This window comes from Penicillium roqueforti, assembly GCF_015533775.1.
Source record: "Penicillium roqueforti strain LCP96 04111 chromosome Unknown scaffold_19, whole genome shotgun sequence".
In the NCBI taxonomy this organism is placed as follows: domain Eukaryota; kingdom Fungi; phylum Ascomycota; class Eurotiomycetes; order Eurotiales; family Aspergillaceae; genus Penicillium; species Penicillium roqueforti.
This window is the reverse complement of record NW_024067583.1, coordinates 182,476-204,212: the sequence shown is the minus strand read 5'-3', so window position 1 is coordinate 204,212 and position 21,737 is coordinate 182,476. Positions and strand designations below refer to the sequence as shown.

At 48.6% G+C, this 21,737-nt stretch overlaps 7 protein-coding genes across 7 annotated transcripts; 3 read left to right on the top strand and 4 right to left on the bottom strand.

The window, feature by feature from the left end:
* Positions 1-216: 216 nt before the first annotated feature.
* Positions 217-2,612, bottom strand: LCP9604111_6857 (transcriptional regulator family TF; the record flags this gene model as incomplete). The annotated part of the gene is made up of 4 exons (XM_039074824.1): positions 217-1,040; positions 1,092-1,368; positions 1,419-2,250; positions 2,314-2,612. The coding sequence occupies 4 exons, from the start codon at positions 2,610-2,612 to the stop codon at positions 217-219; spliced, it is 2,232 nt and encodes a 743-aa protein (XP_038927158.1).
* A 293-nt stretch (positions 2,613-2,905) lies between these two features.
* fen1 (multifunctional nuclease RAD27) lies at positions 2,906-4,304 on the top strand (the record flags this gene model as incomplete). The annotated part of the gene is made up of 5 exons (XM_039074823.1): positions 2,906-2,918; positions 2,969-3,054; positions 3,114-3,118; positions 3,170-3,731; positions 3,783-4,304. 5 exons carry the CDS (start codon positions 2,906-2,908, stop codon positions 4,302-4,304), a joined length of 1,188 nt encoding a protein of 395 aa, XP_038927157.1.
* A 2,195-nt stretch (positions 4,305-6,499) lies between these two features.
* Positions 6,500-7,689, top strand: LCP9604111_6855 (histone H1/H5 family protein; the record flags this gene model as incomplete). Its single annotated transcript, XM_039074822.1, has 7 exons — positions 6,500-6,566; positions 6,662-6,687; positions 6,838-6,860; positions 6,970-7,100; positions 7,213-7,319; positions 7,370-7,504; positions 7,561-7,689. The coding sequence occupies 7 exons, from the start codon at positions 6,500-6,502 to the stop codon at positions 7,687-7,689; spliced, it is 618 nt and encodes a 205-aa protein (XP_038927156.1).
* Positions 7,690-8,414: 725 nt separating this feature from the next.
* Positions 8,415-9,947, bottom strand: LCP9604111_6854 (oxygenase MpaB family protein; the record flags this gene model as incomplete). Its single annotated transcript, XM_039074821.1, has 3 exons — positions 8,415-8,690; positions 8,773-9,498; positions 9,549-9,947. 3 exons carry the CDS (start codon positions 9,945-9,947, stop codon positions 8,415-8,417), a joined length of 1,401 nt encoding a protein of 466 aa, XP_038927155.1.
* A 2,382-nt stretch (positions 9,948-12,329) lies between these two features.
* Positions 12,330-14,989, top strand: LCP9604111_6853 (1-phosphatidylinositol-4-phosphate 5-kinase; the record flags this gene model as incomplete). The annotated part of the gene is made up of 2 exons (XM_039074820.1): positions 12,330-13,450; positions 13,501-14,989. The coding sequence occupies 2 exons, from the start codon at positions 12,330-12,332 to the stop codon at positions 14,987-14,989; spliced, it is 2,610 nt and encodes an 869-aa protein (XP_038927154.1).
* Positions 14,990-16,415: 1,426 nt separating this feature from the next.
* On the bottom strand, positions 16,416-18,360 carry LCP9604111_6852 (putative transcription initiation factor TFIID subunit 12; the record flags this gene model as incomplete). Its single annotated transcript, XM_039074819.1, has 2 exons — positions 16,416-16,670; positions 16,750-18,360. 2 exons carry the CDS (start codon positions 18,358-18,360, stop codon positions 16,416-16,418), a joined length of 1,866 nt encoding a protein of 621 aa, XP_038927153.1.
* A 2,307-nt stretch (positions 18,361-20,667) lies between these two features.
* On the bottom strand, positions 20,668-21,519 carry LCP9604111_6851 (uncharacterized protein; the record flags this gene model as incomplete). Its single annotated transcript, XM_039074818.1, has 3 exons — positions 20,668-20,977; positions 21,030-21,395; positions 21,455-21,519. 3 exons carry the CDS (start codon positions 21,517-21,519, stop codon positions 20,668-20,670), a joined length of 741 nt encoding a protein of 246 aa, XP_038927152.1.
* Positions 21,520-21,737: the final 218 nt, after the last annotated feature.

Here is a 21,737-nt window from a genome sequence, read left to right as displayed (position 1 = left end):
AATGTCGAATTCCCATCCATTCTTAACTATATGTTGTACTGGGCAATGCCATTTATTAAGGAAGTATGGAGATATAGTCCGACTTAATTAGTAGTTCACTCTAATGTATGTTTCTAATATTCATATATTCTCCTGCAACAACCGTGATCGTCAATCATAGGCCGTTTATTACTATGTATAAAGAGAACAGCCCAGGGAAAACATTCCAAGTCCGGATCACGCTGGCATCTGGCTCTGAAGGAAGTCAAACACTCCCGTGGGGAAATAATCCTCGTCAAATCCCCAAAGATCCGCCATCATAGGGTCAACCGAGCCTTCCGATAGACCGGGCTCGTGCTTCCCTGGGGTCAGAGGGTGTTCAAACCCATTGCTGCGTTCGGCGGACAGCGGTGCCACACCAAGCAATGGAGGCGGGTGATTCAGAATAGTGTCACGCTCACCCAGCATCTGCGCTCCAGGAATTACCACCGGCTTGAAAAGAGAATGGGATTCATGTGCAGCTAACCCCATGGTATGGGTACCAGCAGTGCGCTTCTCCCATTCCTCAAGCCCAGTCAGCATCTTGCGGAGACCCCGGGCGATGTGGTGACTCAGGTGGCGCTCGCTCGCTCGCTGACTACAGGAGACCATGAGCTCGACGATCCGTCCGACGAGAACACGTACGTAGCTCACGTCAACGTGTAGCCCTGCCGAGGCGATTGAGGTCCGTTTGCCCTGGCTCCCGGGAATGGTTCCATTCGAGCAAATCTTGGCTGTGATCTTTAGCAGAAAGACTGCGGCAAATGTGATCATGCTGTGGAGATATAGTGGGACGCCAACGAGCGCCAGCTGGATGTCTCGCTCTTCCAGACAAACCTGGAGAGTCGCAATGGCTGATTCAACAGCGATGTTAGCACGCTTCCTGCGTTCATAAGACATTTGTCCTGAGGAGGTTGACGAGTGGTATGTGCGCAGAGCAAGTGAGTTAAGCTGCAGCCGAGAGAAATGATAGTGCATATACACGGCCTTGTATGGATATGCACCGACGTAGCGACTTCCCGCTGTAGTAACATATTAGACAATGTAGCTGTGTCTCAGGAAGTCAGACTTACCGAGTCTAGGAAGCCATGCTGACTTCCAGTCCCCTATATCAACATCGTATTGATCAATTTTGGGGAAATCGCTCTCTGGAACTTCTAGGTCGACATCTGGACCGAATGCAAAATACATTCGGGTGAGAATGATGAACAGGTCGACCTGGCTATGAAGTCGAAGATCACCTTGTGAAATGGACGGATTTTGTGTAAAGACATTGTGCTGAATGATACTGACATCTTCATGGATCATCGGTGGTCGGCCGTATGCAATAGAAAAGTGGTGTTCCAAGGTCTGAAAACTATGAGCAACAACAACAACACTTTGGGTCAAATATTACTCACATAGAGTAGATACCATAGCCTCGCCTGTTCCATGTGTTCTGGCGACCCTTGTGTGGCTTTGCGAAAGAACTGATGCAGGTTGCGCTCGGTTGCAATACGAACCGCATAGCCAGAGAGCTTCCAACTAACATCAGCAAGCCAGAATGCTCCAATGCATAGTGCGCGGATATCATCTAGGGTATGATGGTGGTCCAGCATAGACTCTGATGCCAATTTTGCAAACTCGGTGTAGCATGTATCAAACGTGCGTTCCTTGGTCGGCATGTGAAGCGCGGTGACGGCCAAAATGGCAGCAGACAGCATTGATGAAGATCGTCGGACAGACGTCAAGTCTTTATGTGCTAGCAAGGCTCCATCCCATAGGTAACGGTTGAGTACCTGGTCGAAGTGATAAAACAACTCCTCCGCTTCCTGGATATCGACCACTCCGCGCGAGATGAGATCAGTGACCAATACTTGGTCCGGGGCAAGCTTTTGTCCGGGCGAGCTCTCGCGGTTTTCACTGAGCTGTGTCACCTCGTACAGACTGCCCATCGGGGCTGTGACCAGAGAAGTTGCGCCAGTTTCCTCGCGGTCTAAAGAATATCGTGGCTGTTGTTGGGAGAAGCCATAATTTGACCTTCCAGCTGCGCCATTTTTTACTGTATTACCGACTGGCTCGGCCCTTTTATGTTGCCCAAGTCCAGTATCATCAGTCGAGACGGTGGAGTCTTTCCGGCCTCTCTTGTTCGAAGGTGTCTCTGTACCACCGCCTGCTTGGTAGTATGATAGCTCCGGTAGCTGCGATTTTCTGAGCAGGTCCGTCATTGCCGATTCGATCATTGATTTCCACCTATCATAACCCGGCGCAATCAGTATATGTCACCGATGTAAACACCCAAGATAAGGCACTTACTCAGCTTCGTCCTCCAGCAATGTTTGAAGACTTTTGTTCACGATACACTCCAGTCCCATGCGCTGACAGCGCGAGCATACCGAGTCGGTTGCCTTCATATCACATCGCACTTTGTGTCGCTTACACTCAGTGCATGCCCGTATCCGTCTAGATATCTTCGGCACATGGTGAGGGCGGTCCTCCGGGGTGAAGACACCCTGAGGGGGAGAAGCAGACGAGGCCTCGCCATTGGCCTCGAATTGAATGCGATTCCGCTTCATATTGGTGTGGAGGTTGGACTCATCCTCCTTCTGGCGCATTCCGGGGAATACAGAAAGGCGGGGTCGGAGCAGCTTCACACCGGCCGGTTCTGGCCCGAATAATTACTCATTGCCGGTTGGCCGCCTGAGGCAGACATGCATATTCAGGCCAAGATAAGACAGGAGTGGGTCCGGATTTGACCGGTCACGTGATATTGCATGACACTATGCCTAATTGGGTTTAAATGGTGTCGCGCTTCCGGCCCAGCGCGTTCGCGTACTGCGACAGGTCAAGCTCAACTTCTACACAGACACAAGAATTCAACTTGAGACAACCTAAGCTCACGTTCAAGATGGGTATTAAACGTAAGTATTCTATTCCCGATTATCCATACCTCTTGCTAAATAAATACCAGACCTGTACCAGGTAATCGCCGAGAATGCCCCCGATGCGATCAAGACGGGCGAGATCAAGAACCACTTCGGCCGCAAGGTCGCAATTGTATGAAATGTATAACCTACCACATATTTTCAGTTGCTGACATGAACTCTCCGAATTAGGATGCGTACGTCATTCGATCATCGTCCCGGTAGCTCAAGAATCTAACCCAGAATAGGTCGATGAGCATCTACAGTTTCCTGATCGCCGTGCGCTCGGAGGGTCAACAGCTCATGAGTGAGTCTGGCGAGACCACATCCCACCTAATGGGCATGTTCTACCGTACCCTGCGGATGGTGGACAACGGCATCAAACCTCTTTACGTCTTCGATGGAGCGCCGCCGAAGCTCAAGTCTGGCGAATTGGCGAAGCGTGTTGCACGCAAGGCCGAGGCGACCGAGGCCCATGAAGAGGCCAAGGAAACTGGAACTGCGGAAGATATCGAAAAGTTCTCACGGCGGACTGTCCGCGTTACTCGTGAACACAATGCGGAGTGCAAAAAGCTCCTTGGGCTGATGGGAATTCCTTATATTAACGCGCCGACGGAGGCCGAAGCACAATGTGCGGTCCTGGCTCGTGCAGGTAAGGTGTACGCCGCTGCATCAGAGGATATGGATACATTGTGTTTTGAGTCGCCGATTCTCCTGCGGCACTTGACATTCAGTGAGCAGCGCAAGGAACCTATCCAGGAGATCCACTTGGATCGAGCGCTTGAGGGTCTCGATATGGACCGCCCACAGGTACGTATTCTGGTTATGATACGCGCAGTCACAATTGCTAACTACGTCTAGTTCATCGATCTCTGCATTCTTCTAGGCTGTGACTACCTAGAGCCTATTCCCAAAGTGGGAGCCACCACTGCTCTCAGCCTGATCAAGGAGCACAAGTCTCTAGAGAAAGTCCTGGAGTTCATGAAGAACGACCCGAAGAAGAAATTTGTCGTTCCTGAGGACTGGCCATACGAAGATGCGCGAGAACTTTTTGTCCACCCTGACGTCCGGCCTGCCGATGACCCCGAATGCGACTTCAAGTGGGAAGCTCCCAACGTTGAAGGCCTGATTGAGTACCTGGTTGGGGACAAGGGCTTCAACGAGGACCGTGTGCGCAATGGTGCCGCCCGTCTGTCGAAGCATCTCAAGACAGCTCAGCAGTCGCGACTGGAGGGATTCTTCAAGCCCGTCGCTCGCACTGAGGACGAAAAGGCATCTCTCAAGCGCAAGCACGACGAGAAGCTGCAGCAGCAAAAGAAGAAAAAGAAGGAAGATGCCAAGGCTAAGAAGGATGCCAAGTCGAAGCCGCGTGGAGCGGCCTAGTCTCTTGATGACGAGAGATGATTTTTCCGTACTTATGATACAAAATTTTCCTGATCTAACATGAGCTGGACTGGCGTGGCGTTATATGTTTTATTGTTTCTAATGTTTATGCATAAGGATTTTTTTTATTGCGGAAAATGACCGTTTCGCCTCGGGATCGGGTCAAGGCATGAAGTTCCTTGTATCGTAGCAAAAGGTGGTCTGATTTGAAATATAACTTAAGAAATATGTACTCCGATGCTTCTCTCTTGTTCCAGTAACCATTTTCGGTCCGTTGGACGTCAGGATCAAACAAGATCAAGTAGAGCAGACATGGGAATTCCGTCTGATCCTGGGGGCTACAGTTGGGAAAAGAGTCCAAAATCTGTATACTCATTATCTTCCATCTGTTCTCAACACTTCAGCATATCAAAACTCCTTTCCAGATGCTCTGGTGTAGCTATCTCAAGGGTGTCCATAATCAGTGTTCGCGTCCAGGCTGTATAGATCGGGTCCGATTAGCGAGATTACTCGAGGCCTCACAACACCAACTACGACTGATCTTCACGAAATGAGCAGCAAATACTTCGAATGCAGAAGATATATACTGACACCAGGTACCATAAGGAATCTCCACCATCAAAAGATGCAAAAAGAGTTTAAGTGGTGCAGGATCAGCGTTTACGCCAGCTGAGCCCTTGATTCGACGCGCCGGTTGCGGATGCAGATACGGTGATCCCCGTCACCCAGCTACGCCGATGGGCCAATAATTAGAGTCATGCGATAGGAAATTGGGAATATAGTCCAATGAGAATAGATCCTCATTACTATCCGTCTGTGTTGGTTCGACGTTGGGGCAAACGCGCTCGTTCCCTCATACATCTGTGGCGGGTCGATCCCAGGCCCCCGGCCACCTTTCTTGTTTCTTCTCGGTAACTTTAGGGGCGCGTATCAGCGGGGAATGGTGGAATTGGGGCTATTCCGCGTCTTTGATTGGCTGGCCTGGTGATCCCGATGTGATTAAGTAGTGGCGTTGCAGCTGAGGTGAGAGCCTTTCCCCTCTCTTGGATATATACAATGGAGTTATCGTGTGCCACCCGGGTTCTGATCGAAGTTCGGGCTTCATAAACCTTGTGTTTGTTATGGTTTATGGTATCTAGATACTACCGGTATGATGGAATGCTAGAAAAATATAATTTGTCTTGTTAGTTTCGATAATATATATAGTTATCCGTATTACATGGAGTGTCTGCTTATTTAGCTACTATCTTTCCCATTATTGTCTACATGATCAAAAAGATCTGAAGTACCATCTCCTATTTCCCACCCACTACTTGATTCAAGATAGAAGGTTGTTCGTATAAGGCGAGTCTCGACATCATTAAGGGGCGGTACCATGGTCACAAGTCACAGGTCTTTGACCTACAACGTGACCTTTTAGCACGAGGCAATGCAGCCTCCCCAGGTTCCCCTCCAAGCAAGGAGGCTTTGATGCGTTAAGGAACGTTGTAGATATAAAAGGTCATACTATATCTCCGAACTGTGTTCCTCGCGACTAGATTCTAGGTTTCAAGGGTTCAGATTCGGCTCAACAAGAGGGAAGGGTTACCCCAGACAGCATTGGAATGTGCATAACAGATGATCTCCCTCTGCCCTACTCTGAGAGATATGGCTCGCCCTCAAAGCCTCCAAAATAGAGTATGCGCGATTTCTATCGAGGGGAAAGGGGACGCGTAGAAGCACCAGTTCACCAGTTTATATGATTATTGTCGCGTTATAATATCACAAAGTCTTTAGGTATTCCAATAGAGATCGAAAGAAATATAACAATGTATGATATTGCAGTATCTGATACGAAAGAGAGAGAACCTGTAGACATCAGCCATATCAGCCATTCCAAGGTTGGAACACGCAAAGAGACAACTCGCAAGGACACACAGAAGAGAAACACCACGTTAATTAAAAACAAAAACCAGCTGGACGACAACTTGCAAGAAGGAAAAACCCAAAGAAAGTGCTTTTTTCTAAATCTCTCCGATGATCTTGTCAACACCGGTCGCCTATAAATCGCGGATGCCCCGCGGCCTTCCCTTCCCTTCTGCTCTTTTTTTCTTCTTCTGCTTTCACTCTCACCACCTTTTTTTTTCTCAAGTCTTCTCATCTTTTGATAACCGGACCTTCTTCATCCCATCCTCTTCTCAAATCAATCATCAATCATGCCTCCCAAGAAGGTTACCAGCGCGTCCAAGAAGGTGGCGCCTGCTCTGCACACTTCCTACCGCGGTATGTCTCTACTAATCCTGAACGCCCACCACATCGCGTAAAATCGATATGCACATGAATTTCGTCGCGAGCATCTGCTGATTCGGGTGATACAGATATGATCAAGGATGCCATTATTAACGTGAGTTGATCTCTGCCGGCGCGCTGGTTGTTGTGATTCGGGTCGCGCGCCCGACCGTGACACGTCTTTGCCTTTGGGCATGGCACAACCAAATCAATTTCGTAGTTTTAATCGGATTTCATTGCTGACTCGGGCCCTTTGTGTGTACAGTTGAAAGAACGAAATGGTAGCAGGTATGTTTTCTGGTGTTTTCCTTCCGTCACCGATGCCTCGGGGATCGGTCTGGATTCTCGCGCCATCTATTTCAGAAAGCAGCCACTGACTGAATTTCCCCTGTTTTAGTCGTCAGGCTATTAAGAAGTACGTTCAGTCGAACAACAAGATCAACGTCACTTCTCAGAGTGTCTTTGACTCTCAGTTCAACAAGGCTATCAAGGCTGGTGTTGAGAAGGATGAGTTCACTCAGCCCAAGGGTAAGTTAATATTTACCCTGCGCATGGGTTATATTCTCTTTTGCGCGACTTGACCAATTTCTGCATTTCGTTGCACATGTCTCGACCATTTAACTGACGCGTCGCACTCTAGGCCCATCTGGCCCCCTGAAGCTTGCGAAGAAGGATGTTCCTGTCAAGGCCGCTCCTAAGCCTGTGGCGAAGCCTGTCACCAAGGCCCCTGCTAAGCCCATTGTCAAGGTAAGCTCTCATCAAGGAAGTATTCTATGTTCCCGGCTTATTGTAAAAAGGCCGCGGCTCCCAAGGTTGCCCCCAAGAAGGCTACTGTCGCAAAGACTGCCGCTCCCAAGAAGGCAGCGGTCAAGAAGACCACCGCCACCAAGCCCAAGGCTAACTCTGGCAAGGCCCGCAAGGCTACCGATAACGTAAGTTGACTCCAGATGTTTAGTCCATCTCCCTCTGTCACTAACAAACATTCCAGGCTCCTGCTATTGTTGAGCAGCCCAAGATTCTTGGAAAGACCAAGTCTGGACGTATCACCAAGACTACTGCCCCTCAGCCAACAACGACAACCCGGGCAGCTCCCAAGAAGCGGACCACCAAGAAGTAGAGGCTTTGATGCCTTTGTTTTTCACCAGGTTGAGCTCTCCCTATATTTTCACGTGCGCATTTCCAGGGAGAGTACCTGGTACTGATTTTCTTTGTTCTTCTCTTGTAATTTCTTTCTTTGGACTCAGTGATCACAGTGGCTCTGATGGTTTCCTCGGTTTTGTTTCTCTATAGTTTTTTTTTTGGATATCTTTGTTATGGGCTTTGCTTCTTTCCAAAGTCCAGTGGATGGCGTCCTGCGGTGGGGTTTGCAATGGGGAACTGCGGTCTTCTTATTACCTTGGTATTGTGATTAATTCCATCGTTACTGGAATTCATATTGGTTTTGGATTTTTGAGCTGAAATTGTAGAGTTATGCTACCTATGTCAAAGTTGTAAACAAACGGTAGATCTCTCCACATTCTGTCCCGTGTCAAGTGTCAGTGTCAGAGTTATTTTTATCCTGGCTTCTTGGCGTTCTACTGCCCTTAGTCCAATCTATGTTGAGAATGCAAAATAGTACAGCGTATATTCCGTACACAAAATTACTTTGCGAGTACCATGGTGTTGATACTAAAGTCCCAAGCCCTTAATATACTTGGTTTTTACGATCGGATATCGGTACTTTATTTAGCCCATTCTATAATTAGATAAAAACGGTAAGAAACGGTAAAGTCCATGTAATTCTAGCAGAAGTGACCGAAGTGGCACACGTCATCGAAAGAACTTGACAAGCAGTTATGCACATTATCCAAGGACATGTAGAAAAGTGCGAGAGACTATGCCATTTGCATAGAGAACATATCCCGGCAAGCCAAAGGCCAGGGCATAAACAAGACATTCAAATAGGAACATAACAAACCCGATTGCCTCCACCGGCCTGAACCAGGAGAGATTGGTATCAGTCTTAGTCTCTTTCTTGGTCAATTTGTTCAGTTGTGGTTGGTGAGTGAACTCGAATTTGTTCCCTTCTTTCAAAATCGACGCCCCAAACACGTTGACGAGCACGAACTCTTTCGATTTCTGTAAGCCATTAGTATTCTGGTGGTAGTTGAACCCATCATTCTTTTCCTAGTGTCTCGATTATTTTTTTTAACCAACTCACCCTCATAAGTATTTGATCAAAGGCCGGGGACAACCGCTGAAGAGCGTTAACAGCCACAAGAAGTTGGCACCATCCTCTGAAAGAGGCCCTGTAAAATATCCCAGGCTGCGAAAATCCCATCTTATCTGCCAGTTCGTCGCCGCTCAGTACACGGCATCCAACTTCGATCATTGACTTAGACACATTGACACCAGGATAATCCTGGATAGCAGCGACGAAATTCGCTCCAACAGCCTTAGAGGACTCTGTCGGCTCAGGCTCACACATCATGACACTCTCCATAGTAGCCTTTGATTGTTCAGCTCCGTCAAAGAAGCCGTTCGGAGTCGCCATGATATAGGCAATGTATCGAAACAGCGCCAGGAAATCCTCCGTCTCCTGCGGGCGAGGCTGGATACCAATCTTAGGGAGTTGCCGGAAGGGCGGCATACAGCAGAAGATAGCCGTCGCATGAATTGCGTCTCTCATATTAACCGGCGCGCCATACTTAGCTTCATCGAAGTACGTCGGGTCTTGGTCCATGAGCTTCACTATTCGATTCCGAACTGTAGCGTGCAATAGACGGACGCGTACGGTCGAGGTGTGTCCTTCTCCACCGGGTTTGATAGACTCCAGATCCATTGTCACTTGCAATAGCCATAGGAAGCTTTCGAGGAATCTTCTAGGCAGGACACGGATGGAAAAGCCCCCCGTTCTGACGATGACCTCCGTTCCACCTGCGATTGTCTTTTGAAGTTAGCAATCTGTTAGACGATGTCAAAGGAAGGATTACCCACTGCGGTGCCGCCTAGGAATCCCTGGAGAGCAAGTCCGGTAATGTTGGGGATCATATAGCGATGGATAAACTCTTGTCCGCGTTCAATTTGTGTCCAGTCAACCCATCCAGGGACTGTGTTTACTTCTTGCCAGAGTTCTTGCAGCACACTGTCTTCTTCATGATGTTCTTTCAGAACACTATACATGTCAAATCGACCAAAACAATGTCCCGTGTTGCTTTGTTTGCTCTTCGCCTTTGTAGCAATAGCCTGCAGTCGATTCACAGCATCGACGGCAAGATCATCGGTCTGCTGTCTCAATGGCAGCAGCTCTTCGGGCGTGAAGTGCTTATCTGTCCAGGTAAACTCATGGTTCCACACCTTTTGGGTGCTGTCATTGGGAGATTGCTGTATAGTCATGATAGTGGGCAATAAACACAGTGGATAAAAGGTTTGATGGAAGGATGGGCAGTTGTGACACTGTTGCTGGCAGGTCAACACAAGAACTAATTACTTTTTCCAAGTTCTCTGCCCGTATTCTTGCATTTAGCGGCGTTGCCGCGTTTGAATTATAATGACCTCGAAAGATGACTCTTCTTGCCTGATATGGCTGCTTGCACCAACTACCCCGGTCAAAACTACTTTAGCTCCTGCGAAATTGTGCTGTGTCTTTCCCCTCTTTTTGAGAACAACCTTAGAAAGATCGGCATCCAATTCTGATAGGTTTACTTCTTGCCCATCTAAATCTATGCGAAAAGGTTGAGTAGGTTCAACATAGTGCACGACGAGACAAATCAGGTCTCACGCCAAGCGAGGACCTTCCCGGATGATGCAATATTCTACAATTAAAGCCACAATATTGAGCTAGAATCATGAACTATAGGGATGGTGTTGTAGGAGGTTGCGGTGGAGCTGCTTTTTCTTTGTTCCCATAAATCCAACTAAGACGGAAATGGCCAAGTACGCCACGTAGTTCGTAGATTCGGCCTCTACTAGCCCATCGTTGCCAAATAGGAAGTGCTAGCGAAGGGAAATCTAATTAACTCATTCCCATTTGATTCAATCTTACGCTATTTGGTGTGATCTTGGGATTTTGTGGGTACACTCGGTGGGGGCTAACCAGATCACGGCCCGAGGCCTTATCGTGAATAGAATCATAAGAGTATTCTATTTAATAGTAATAGTATTAGAAATGATTTATACATCTACAATTGACGATAGAATTGGCAGATGGTCAAATCAAGGGAGTCATATACTTGTTATAGTATTTCCATAACGGGGATTTTCACTACCAAATCCGTGTTTTTGCGGGCTACAGAAGTCATGTGACAAAGTGGCGATTTAGGACGTGCGATCCTACCTTGCCATTCGCATACAGGAACATGCACATATCAATGTAACACTCCCGCAAGGTACATGATAGCAATCTCTGAATGGTTATGTCGCTACCGATGTTAAGGACCATGGGTTGAAGCTACGAAATATGCCAGGAAAAGTGAAATTTGAGATAATTGGTACTCCGTAGAGGTGAGGGAGAAGAGCACATGTCTTTATAGATAGCTCCGATATGGACATTAGCAGTTCGGTCTGTTCCGCACACGAATGCACCTATAATATCGCACCTTTCTACTCCGTACAGTATGACTCTTCTCTCGGCTCGGATGTTCAATTTGTTCAGGTCGGGGCTCGGCGACGGGGATGCCGGTCAGAGAGGATCCTTACCACATTGTATCATTGTATCATTGTATCTTTGGCCTTGAAGTGGAGAATTTCCCCTGTGGCGCAGATGCGGAAGATTTCATTATTGAGCCCTATTTTTGGAACAATTGCTTTTCTTTGAGTAGATATAGGGAGTATATAACATCTACAGTAGAAAAAGATGCAGAAGAACAATAACATCTACTCAATCCCTGCCCTAAACCCAAGAAATTACAAGGTCAGGGACAGGAGATAGGCTCATTGGCGTATAATTGGTCGCCACTCTGCATCTCCACGTGTATTGGTATGGAGTACGGAGTATGTTATATGGGTATTGGCCCAGGGCAATGGTATAGTAGATGATATATCTTATTATAGGTGACTATGTATAACATATAGGTAACTGTATCTCTTGATAACTTACTCCCTAGAGACTGTATTCTATAGAGTTGTACAACACGACCTCCTTGCATATGCAACTGGTTGAGAGTTGAAGAGAATGAAACTGGCAGTACGGAGTAACTATGTGAAAGCGATACTAGTTCACTAGTAGTCAGTAATATAAAGGAGGAAAATATATGGAAATGATGTGCTAAACTACGTGATGTTGTACGCTCATCAAACATCTGAGTTTTCATGCCTAATACCTTGGTATTTCCTTATACAACGAACAGAACACATATTCTCTACATAAAGAATCAGAATAAAAGTGGCCATGTCTCCTCCGTACTAGAATATAGCATAACATCTAATATATAGAATCATTGAATGTAGGAACATGTGAAGTGGAGGTCCGCGTACATTTTGTACGTGTAATTCTTTTCTCCCAGACAACCATCTTCCTCCTCCCCTTCCCACCCCCCCATATTTCCCCCATTTCACCACCTCATTTACCCTTAATCTCCCCTTTCCCTTGCATTAACTGAGTGATGTTGATCGGTTGAATATCCTCGCCCTGGGCACCTGGCTCTATACTTTCTTTGTTTCCCCTTTCTCCGTCCGGTTCACAACTTTCCTGGATCTCCGCCAATAAGGGCGACTGCCGTCACTTCGGGTTGCCGGTCCACGCAGAACTCACGTCACCCTGTTCCCTGAAATTTCAATATGCCTGTCTTCTCCAACGACGTCTCCTATCAGACTGCCACAGTCACGGCCACAGCCACTCATCCGCGCTCGTTCGAATCAGTCCGAAAGTCGCATGATAAGACCCCCGTCGGAAATACGTTCCTGTGGACTAACTGGCCCAACGGCGACGACGCGAATAACGACTCTCATCAGAATGACAGGAACCTTTTGACCGACCTGAAGAACGGTAGTACATACTCCCTGAATGGCCCTCGCTCTAGTGTCGGCTCGTACACGCGCGACCCGCCCCTGTCCAAGGACGGCAGCATGCAGTCGGTAGGCAATGGGCCCGTCAGGGATCCCCGCGAGAACGGCCGGCCGTCCGCCATGCTGGACCGAAAACCTTCGGACACTGGACCGGGAGCTATCTCCACAACCACATCCCCTTCTAGTCAACAACCCAATGGCACTGCAAATGGCCGACCTGTTCAGGGGAAACTTATGGTCAATGGAGATAGTTATCCGCCCTACGATGAGTCTTCGATCTCGCCGTCGGCCTCGCTCTTACAGATCCCGCAGCAGGATGAGACCGGCCGTTTTTCTCCAGACCCTGATCGCCTGGCACCAAATTCGAAGCCCAGCCAACCGCGTCATGCCTCCCCACCCGCCTCATCTACACACGATGTCGCTCCCGTGCCAGAATCGCAGAACTCTAATATGCGACAGCGAAATTCATTGCAGGTTCCAAGAACGCCTAGTGTTCGACGAGAAAGCGCAGAATGCAATGATGATGCTGCGTATAGCACTGGCCGAATGTCACCGACGACCGGCTTCCGACGCGCGTCAGTCGGTCTTATTCGACGGGCAACGAAAACCAGCACCCAGCAAGATATCACTTTGGATGAGACACCGCCGGATGAAGATGCAGCCCGATGGGCCGAAGCTATCAAACAAAAGCGAGCCTCGCGACGACGTCGCGAAGAGGAGGACGACGACCGGGTGATTGTGGGCACCAAGGTGGACCAGAACCACGTCAACTATGTAACCGCATACAACATGTTGACTGGTATCCGCTTTACGGTCTCGAGAATCAACGCGAAAATGGACCGGGAACTCACCCCGGCGGACTTTAATGCCAGGCACAAGTTCTCCTTTGACATGTGTGTACCCCTTGTAATGTTGACAATTTGGATATGACTGACAGTAACAGAACCGGCAACGAACTGATTCCCTCCGCCAAATACGACTTCAAGTTCAAAGACTACGCACCTTGGGTATTCCGACACCTTCGTGCCAAGTTTCGCCTCGATCCTGCCGACTACCTTATGTCTCTCACAAGCAAGTACATTTTGTCGGAACTGGGTTCCCCTGGCAAGAGCGGGAGTTTCTTTTACTTCTCGCGGGACTACAAGTACATTATCAAGACCATTCACCATTCCGAGCACAAGCTTCTCCGGAAGATTCTTCCTGAGTACTACCGGCACGTGGAGAACAACCCAAGCACTCTCATCTCACAATTCTACGGATTGCACCGAGTCAAGATGGCATACGGCCGAAAGATCCACTTCGTCGTGATGAATAACCTGTTCCCGCCCCACCGGGATATCCACCAGACATTCGACCTGAAGGGCTCGACGGTTGGCCGTGATCTACAAGAGTCAGATCTCGAAAGAAACCCTAGAGCAACTATGAAGGACCTCAACTGGGTTCGTCGCAACCGTCACATAGAATGTGGCCCGGCAAAACGAGAATTCTTCCTTGAGCAATTGAAACGCGACGTTGTGTTGCTTCAAAGGCTCAAGATAATGGACTATTCTCTTCTGGTAGGCATCCATGATGCAGGTAGGGGCAATGAAGAGAAATTGCGTGACAAGACGCTTCAGGTCTTCCAACCAGGAGGTAATCGCGAAGAGGATACGGCTCCGACTCCCAACAACCTGATGCGCACTCCATCGAAATTGGAGAATGAACGCAAGGCCCGGGAGCTGCGCATGCTTATCAAACGTGAACGGCCTGTTCCATTAGACAAGGCAGCTGCGAAGATGCCAGAAGAAATCCTCGATGAACGGAAATATCATGTCTTCTACGCGGATGATGGAGGTTTCCGAGCCACCCATGAGAATGGCCAACCCGGTGACGAGATCTATTACCTCGGTATTATTGATTGCTTGACTCATTACGGGACCACCAAGAAATTCGAGAACTTTTTCAAAGGACTCTCGCATGACCGGGGACAGATTTCTCCAATCCCGCCAGAGAGCTACGGAGAGCGCTTCATTAATTTCATCAAGGGAATCACCATGTCAAAGGAAGAAGCCGAACGACGACGCGGTTCCGCATCTGGTGCACCTCAGCAATCAACTGAAAAGCCAAGTTCGAGATCCTCTTCTGTCGAAAGAACAATGCAAGCAGCGGAGAAGGAGGCATCGAAAGACGTGTCCGTCACACATCCTAGAACATTAGCCACTGTTTGGGACCCAGCAGATGCCGGGGGTCCCGGCCCGACTTCGACTCTTCCCATTGTGGATGAAGCCGGCGAGGCTAGCAGTGTCGGAGGGCGCAGCTCACACAGCCGACACGGCCCTCCAGCATCAGACAAGGCATTGCCTCCCATCCCTCGCAGCGGTCCATCGGCACCCGGCAAAGGCAAGGAAGTTGACCGGCGCAATTTTCCGACTCCCAACCCGGCCCGACGTTAGCTCTTTCTAGCGACTGACATACTGACATCCCTATGATACCTTAATTCGTCACTTTGTCTTGTTTTTTTTTGTATTCAGCGAGATATCCCCCTTGTTGCTCTTGATAGAACCACCTATTTTGTTTCCTCAGCATGGGTCTGCGCGAGGCATATCATCTTCCCATCCTCATACTTCCCCCAAACACTTTCCGCAAGAAACTGATGTTCACGAGTGACATGTGTATAATTTCTCTTGACTGTTGAGCGACTCATCTCCACCTCTTCGTCTGTTTCCTGTTTATTTTTGCCTGCATTACTCGGAACATTTGGACAAAGCCCCAAACTCAAGGCCTGAAGGCCCAACCTCACCGACTCTTTCCCCCTTTTCTTCGCCGTCTCGAACGCTTTAATTCTTTTTAACATTGCTTACCACGACCCTGTACTGTCCGCGGGTCACGCATGAACTGTACAGGTTCCACCCTCATTGATCGAACATACCGTTGCCACACTCTCTATATGATAACCAGGTCTCATCTCCAGTCCAATGAGTGTTATTGTCATATTTTCCGCCAACGTCACATCGATGATCCAATCTTTCCACCAACCATTTCATTTCCTTTCTCATTTCCCTTTTGTTTTCAAAGAACGCCCTCACAGCCAAAGAATACCATCGGGCCCAGAATCCGGTCCTCACTCCGTTCATCGAGCGCTTTTTTTCCTTTTTGTACCTCTCTTGTGTATCCCACTTCTTCTTCTTCTTCTTTTCTCTTTGATTTGCTTCTTCCCTGATCGAGTCTCTCTCCATACCCTGTACTAACCACTATACCACATGTTGTCTCCCGATATTCGTGCTTCTTAACTGCTGAGGATGATCAACTTAGCAGAATTCAGCGTGGGAACTTACTTTTTTTCCTGTTCGTTGTATCCATTCGTAAATGGTAAAGTAAATACTTGATAGTAACACTGTACAGAGGGTAACTACCTAGATACAGTGCGCAGTAAGGCTTGATTCAATATGCCTATATCTTCTCTATATTGGAGTGGACAGACGTAGAGTAGAGCCCAAGGCCAGCACATACATACACAAGACTAACAGCACACGGACCGAAACAAATCTAGAAAAGCCAGGAAAGCCAGGATAGAAAATTCATTATCCAAGCACTGCATAGACTGGGCGGCCAGAAAGCATATATGGACCTAACTAAAAGACCAAGAAGACCCCGTCCCAACCATGAATGCGGCCAAATGAAAGAAGCAAAGAAAGACCTGCCCATACACCAGGTACGCCATATTCTCAAGAGACAATATAAAAGGGTAAAATAGTAAGATGGGGAAAGAAAAAGAAGAAAGAAAAAACACCCTATTTGACCTCCAAGAGAAGAAAAAACGTAAAGCAAAGCGTTGTGTGCAGCATAATCAGAAAAGACAGATGGCAGACCATCTGCATCTTACTCGTTCTTGCCTTGAGTGACTTTGGCAGCCTGGACAGCGGACATCTTCTGAGTCCAGCCCTGGGTAGGCTGGGGCTTCTTGACGGTGCGGAGGTCATCGGTCGAGAAGCCGGAGATACGCATGTTGTAGTTGCGTTCAAGGACGAGCTGGATATCGCGCAGCTCGAGGGTCGAGGAAGGGCGCAGTTTGGCGAGACGGCAGGCCTGGGTGATGACTTCGTCGACGAAGTCGTCGGCCATTTGGAGGATGAACTGTGAAACCATTAATATTTCCGATCTTTTCTTTCATATTTATCTCTCATCGTGAAAGGGAGAAACGGGACAAACATACCTCTTCCGCATCTGGAGTCAGCATTTCTCCTTCGCCGCCACCGGTCACCTGTCGCACGAGGATGTCGAGCATCTTCTTGCTCAGCACGCGCTGGCCTTCACCTTCCAGGACGTAGCCAGGGTGTTTTTGGATCGCGGGCTGGCCCATCATACCCATGGCACCGTGGCTGGGACCGCCAGAAAGAGAGGGGCGCGAGCCTGGCATTGAGACGGGCTCGGGGGTGGAGACATGAAGGTTCTTGGGGATTGCCATGTTGGTGTTACGGGTGGAAGTTTCGCCTGGGCGGTTTGAAAGATAACCCTGGGGGTGAGCCTGCTGGTTAGCCTGGGCTTGCTGAGTCATTGTTTGCTGTTGAGGGGTGGGGTTGGTGTAGGTTTGCGCTGCTTGTGAGATAGCAGCTTGGTGCGAGAGAGGACGAGGTGGGCCTTGGTTCACCTGTTGGGGGGGCCCTGGTGGCGTGGGGGCGGAACCGTCAGGATGAGGGTTTTGGCTGAATGTGACTTGTCCTCCTGGAGTTCCTTGCTGGGATGGCTGTGGACGTTGCACTTGAGGCAGCGGTGCACTGATTGGGACTGGAGTGTTTCCAGCAGATTGCGCAGAAGGTGGCTGTCCAGGCTGAGAGGTAGAGGGAGACATTGCAGTTTGGCGTGCTGCGTTGACCGCTGAGTTGATGGTGTGAGGAGCTGGGGCTTGAGTTTGTCCTGATTGCATGGGGTTGGCTGCCGCTCCTGCCTGGGGATTTGGCACGTTTTGTGTTGACATGGGAGGCGCGACTGGGGTTTGGTTCAAATTAGCAGGCGTATTCCCCTGTCCTGCCTGATTCATGGCTTGATTCTGTGGATTTTGCTGCGATTGAAGCTTAAAGCTTTCCTGCTGTTCCTTGAACTTGTTCAAGAACTCGCTACCCTCTCGGAACAGCTTTTCAGCTGCCAGCTGTCGGTTTTTGAATTCTTGCATTTCCTCCTGGCTCATATTGCCCTGGGCCTGCCGCTGAGCATATGACGAACGAAGATCAGCCATCCGAGCTCGTCCAACCTCTTGTTTCTGAAGAGCGATACCATATCGCAACCGGGCTTCAGGTATCCATGTCTGCACCTGCTCGGGAGTCACGTTCGGAGGCAGGAAGAAATTGAGCGCGCTGACCCGGGCTTGGATTTGCGGAATGAGCTGATTAATCGTCTGTGGATTGTTCGATTGCGTCCGCTGGACTGGTTGTCCCTGTGGCCCCTGCGCTCCCTGAACAGCTCCCTGGGTAGCTTGCTGTACCGGCTGTGTCCCTTGCTGTGGCTGTTGTCCTGGCTGTCCCTGCACCGCTTGCTGGTGCTGATGCTGCATTGCCTGCTGTCGATTCTGCTGGAAAACCCGCATTCCTTTCATCAAGTTCTGTGAGAGCTGCGAGAGCTTCGTATGCGCCTGTTGGTATTCGTGGGTCTGTGGATCGCGGGTGTTCAACATATCCCAGAGGCTGCGCACCAGTTGGGTATGCTGGGCCTTCTGCTGGTCACTGAGGTGCGGTAGCTTCTGTACTTGATCGGTTCGAATGAGATTTGAGTGCTGTGGCTGCTGCGGGACACCCATTGGCTGGCCAACTTGGCCCTGAGACCCATCCATATCCGAGTTGATATGCTGGTATTCTGCTAGTGATTCAAGGGCAGGAGTTGAATGGTGGAGACAGGGTAGTCGTCACGAAATGGTCTATGTTAATATATATAGCCGATCGCCGTTGCCTAGAAATCAAGCAAGGCTGTAGTCTATCGCGCAGATGTTAGAGCAGGCAAGTTCGAATGCAATCAACCTCAGATTTGGCAGATTACGACTTCTGACGGCGGATGAGGTTGGGCCCGGTCTTGGCATCCGTCCTTTATAACAGAGATGTTCAAACTACAATCTCGCAGATTCATATATCTTTATTATTTAGTATGATAATTTGGCTATTTTTGATTGGCTGTGATATTCTTCGACTTTAGATCAACTAGTCTATGTACTATTGCTGTATATCGCATGGTCAACTTCAGGAGTAAGCCTGAGCACGAACCATTATCACGTGCCTGGTCACTGATCTATAGACAATCACAGCGAATTCTTATAAACCGCCTTTACACCAGTCTGCTCATTCAAAATAGTATACAACTCCAACCATTAATATACTCAAAAATGCCATTTTGGAATCATCTAGTTGATTCATTGCTGTCGAGGACAGCCAGGTCCAATGTTGTCACATTCTTGTGTAGATGCTACGTGATTGACGGTTCAGGGCTTTAGGGCCAATTAACCTATATACGTTAAACAGCTATTCTCTCTGACCCTATAAAAGAACTGCTACTGGATGTCTCAGCTGTCTAAGACTGATCCTCCATCCCACGGAGCGCTTGCTGGATGGGCAACTCCAGTGCTCGCACACACTTTGTTGTCTTGCGCCTCTGTTTACATCTCCTCTTGCTGATCGGGGGTACATATACCAAATGAAAGCAAAAAGCAAAACAAACCACGTGGTTAGGCCGGGCTAGGTCGGGCTGGGCCTGGCCATATTGCTTTTTCGAAGAAGTAAATAACATCGCGGTCATTGGTTCGTTATTGACCATATTTTAGGCTTGCATGCCCCGAACTTTTCTGAAATTCCACAAAAATTCAAGGCTCTGGGAGAAGCCTGTTAAGTGATCGAGAATGGGGAGAAATACCCGAAAAAAAGACATCCAAAAAGACATCCAAAAAGACAAATAAAAAGACAAATAAAAAGACCACTAGAAGACATGACAGGCTACACAAGCGGCCGACTATCCTTGTTACGCGTGTATCCTGCTTCCTTCCTTTGCATGATCCATGTAGACCAATACACCCACTAGCAGCAACAGGGTATTAGAAGTACAATCGCAAATGAGAGCAAGATAAAGATCATGAAGCTGTTCAATGGTCGCAGGCGTGCTAGGAACTGCGTCCCCCCCGCCCGGATGATATCTGAGTGAATGGAGAGAAGATATATAAGAACCGCAAGACCGCTAGGGATTTGATCAATGCAGAGTGAAGATAATAGGCCTGGTCATATACCACGACATGCTACCGGTCATTGCATTGATAGCTGAGGGAAGAGATGATGATATTGTGTAGCTGGCAGCCGCCTAATAGCGACCGCTGGTCACATATCTATATACATGGTAACAGGTACGGGCATCGGTGGTGTCACGGCGGTAATATAAGCAACGTTTGCACTGTGCTCACAACCTCTCCAATCATACACCCAAACGGGCCAATAGCGCTATATGAACTCGGGGTTAAGCCTGCGCTTGCTTTTGTCCAGGTAGGCCGTTCTATGATTTTTGGAGATACGGAATACTCACAGCCATATTTGACATGCCTTGGAAGAAATAACAGAGGAAATTCACTAGTATGTAGTACGTGGTTTCTGCTATAGTACGTTGTAAATAACCCAGTTGATGCTGAGTAATAATATCGTGAATAATGGATTTATCTTGATATTCATGACTATCGTAAAACATGAAAAGCTGTATGTATCACGAAAATCTCCCATAGGGAACTTGGCATGGATAGGACGGGCACCAGAGGCTGTGGGTGGTGATGACCTTGACGCAGGTGTCAGGCGCATTTTCGGTGAAACTTAGAAGCGACCCAAAAGTAAGCCTCACTCGGGACAAAGGCTCAGTATGAGCAGCATGCAGAACTGAGAAGGCTATTCTGGCTAAGTATAACAACTTGTCAGACCCTATTGTCTCCAATGGTCAGGGCAGTGTAAACCAGGGACGAGTCATCAACCTGGAGAGCTCCTCATTTAGATAGAGTTGTGGTATCCAGCCGGAGGTGTCCAGAGAGCATGATGTCCTTGTTTGGTGGGTAGAGAGGCAGACAAGAGGTCAGTAGAAAGTCTTCCATAAGGCAGGAATATAACCATCGCGAAAGAAAGGCTCAGCCTATCAAACCACCCAAATCTCGATCCATGCCTGTAACCCGTTCTTCGAGCCTTCGCTTCCTCTGCTCCAAGCCCCGGATTTCAGCCAACTCCCGTTCAATATCCTCATCAGTGACCTCTGGAATCTCTGGCTGTGCCACCGGTGCAGGGGGAAAATCATCTTCATCATCTCCATAAGAGTGTCTCATATGATCCAGTTCTGCAGTATTCGTTGCAACCCGGCCTTCTAACTGCGCTATGGACTCACTGATCATCTCATGCCGATAGCGAAGGTTGGCAATTTTTTCCTGTGCACCGGCAACGGGGCTTTGAGCTGGTTAGATCAAGCAATACTTGTTATCAGGTATATAGCACTCACTAAACATTGCACAGGATCTCGGCGCCTCGAAGAAGCACTTCAATGTTGACCTCCCCGCGGGGTCCTCTAGTCGAGGTGCCCGCTGATCGCTTGATCTCCTCCATCATATCATGTCCCAGTACCCTTGCCACTGCAGACTGGTTGCGCTTGTCCCGCGCTGAATAAATGCGGCTTGCCATTGACTCCCTTTCGGTCTCAGCGGGGAACATAGTCCCGCGTCGTGTGGCGCGTCTTTGTGGTCCATGGGCTTTGGTAGACGGGTCAACCTGGAAGAGTGCTCGTTCGTGGGCTTCGGTATCACGAATCAATGCTGTTATATCGTGAGAGCCCAGCAGTGCAGTGGTGAAAATACGTGGGGGAGGGAACCTGAATGCTTGCTTGCGTTAGTCAAAGCAACATGGTTGAGGGAGATCATAGGCACTAACGGCAAATCGGCGATAGCATTGGAAGAGAGTCTAATCTGTTCTAGGTGAGAATTGAGCAATGACATGTTGTGGGTGTTTTGAGAGCCTTAGATCGTGAAGGATGAGTGGTTGAACGCTCTACACTGCACCGCACCGTTTACCTCTCGGAAAGCTGCATATATGCCTGAGGCATTAAATTCAGAATATGCCTGGGTATCAGTAATTGCATCTAGCCAAGCTAAATTTGACCAAATACGATGGTGCTGATTTAGTTTAGATTTACAGATTGTTCTTATTCTATTGT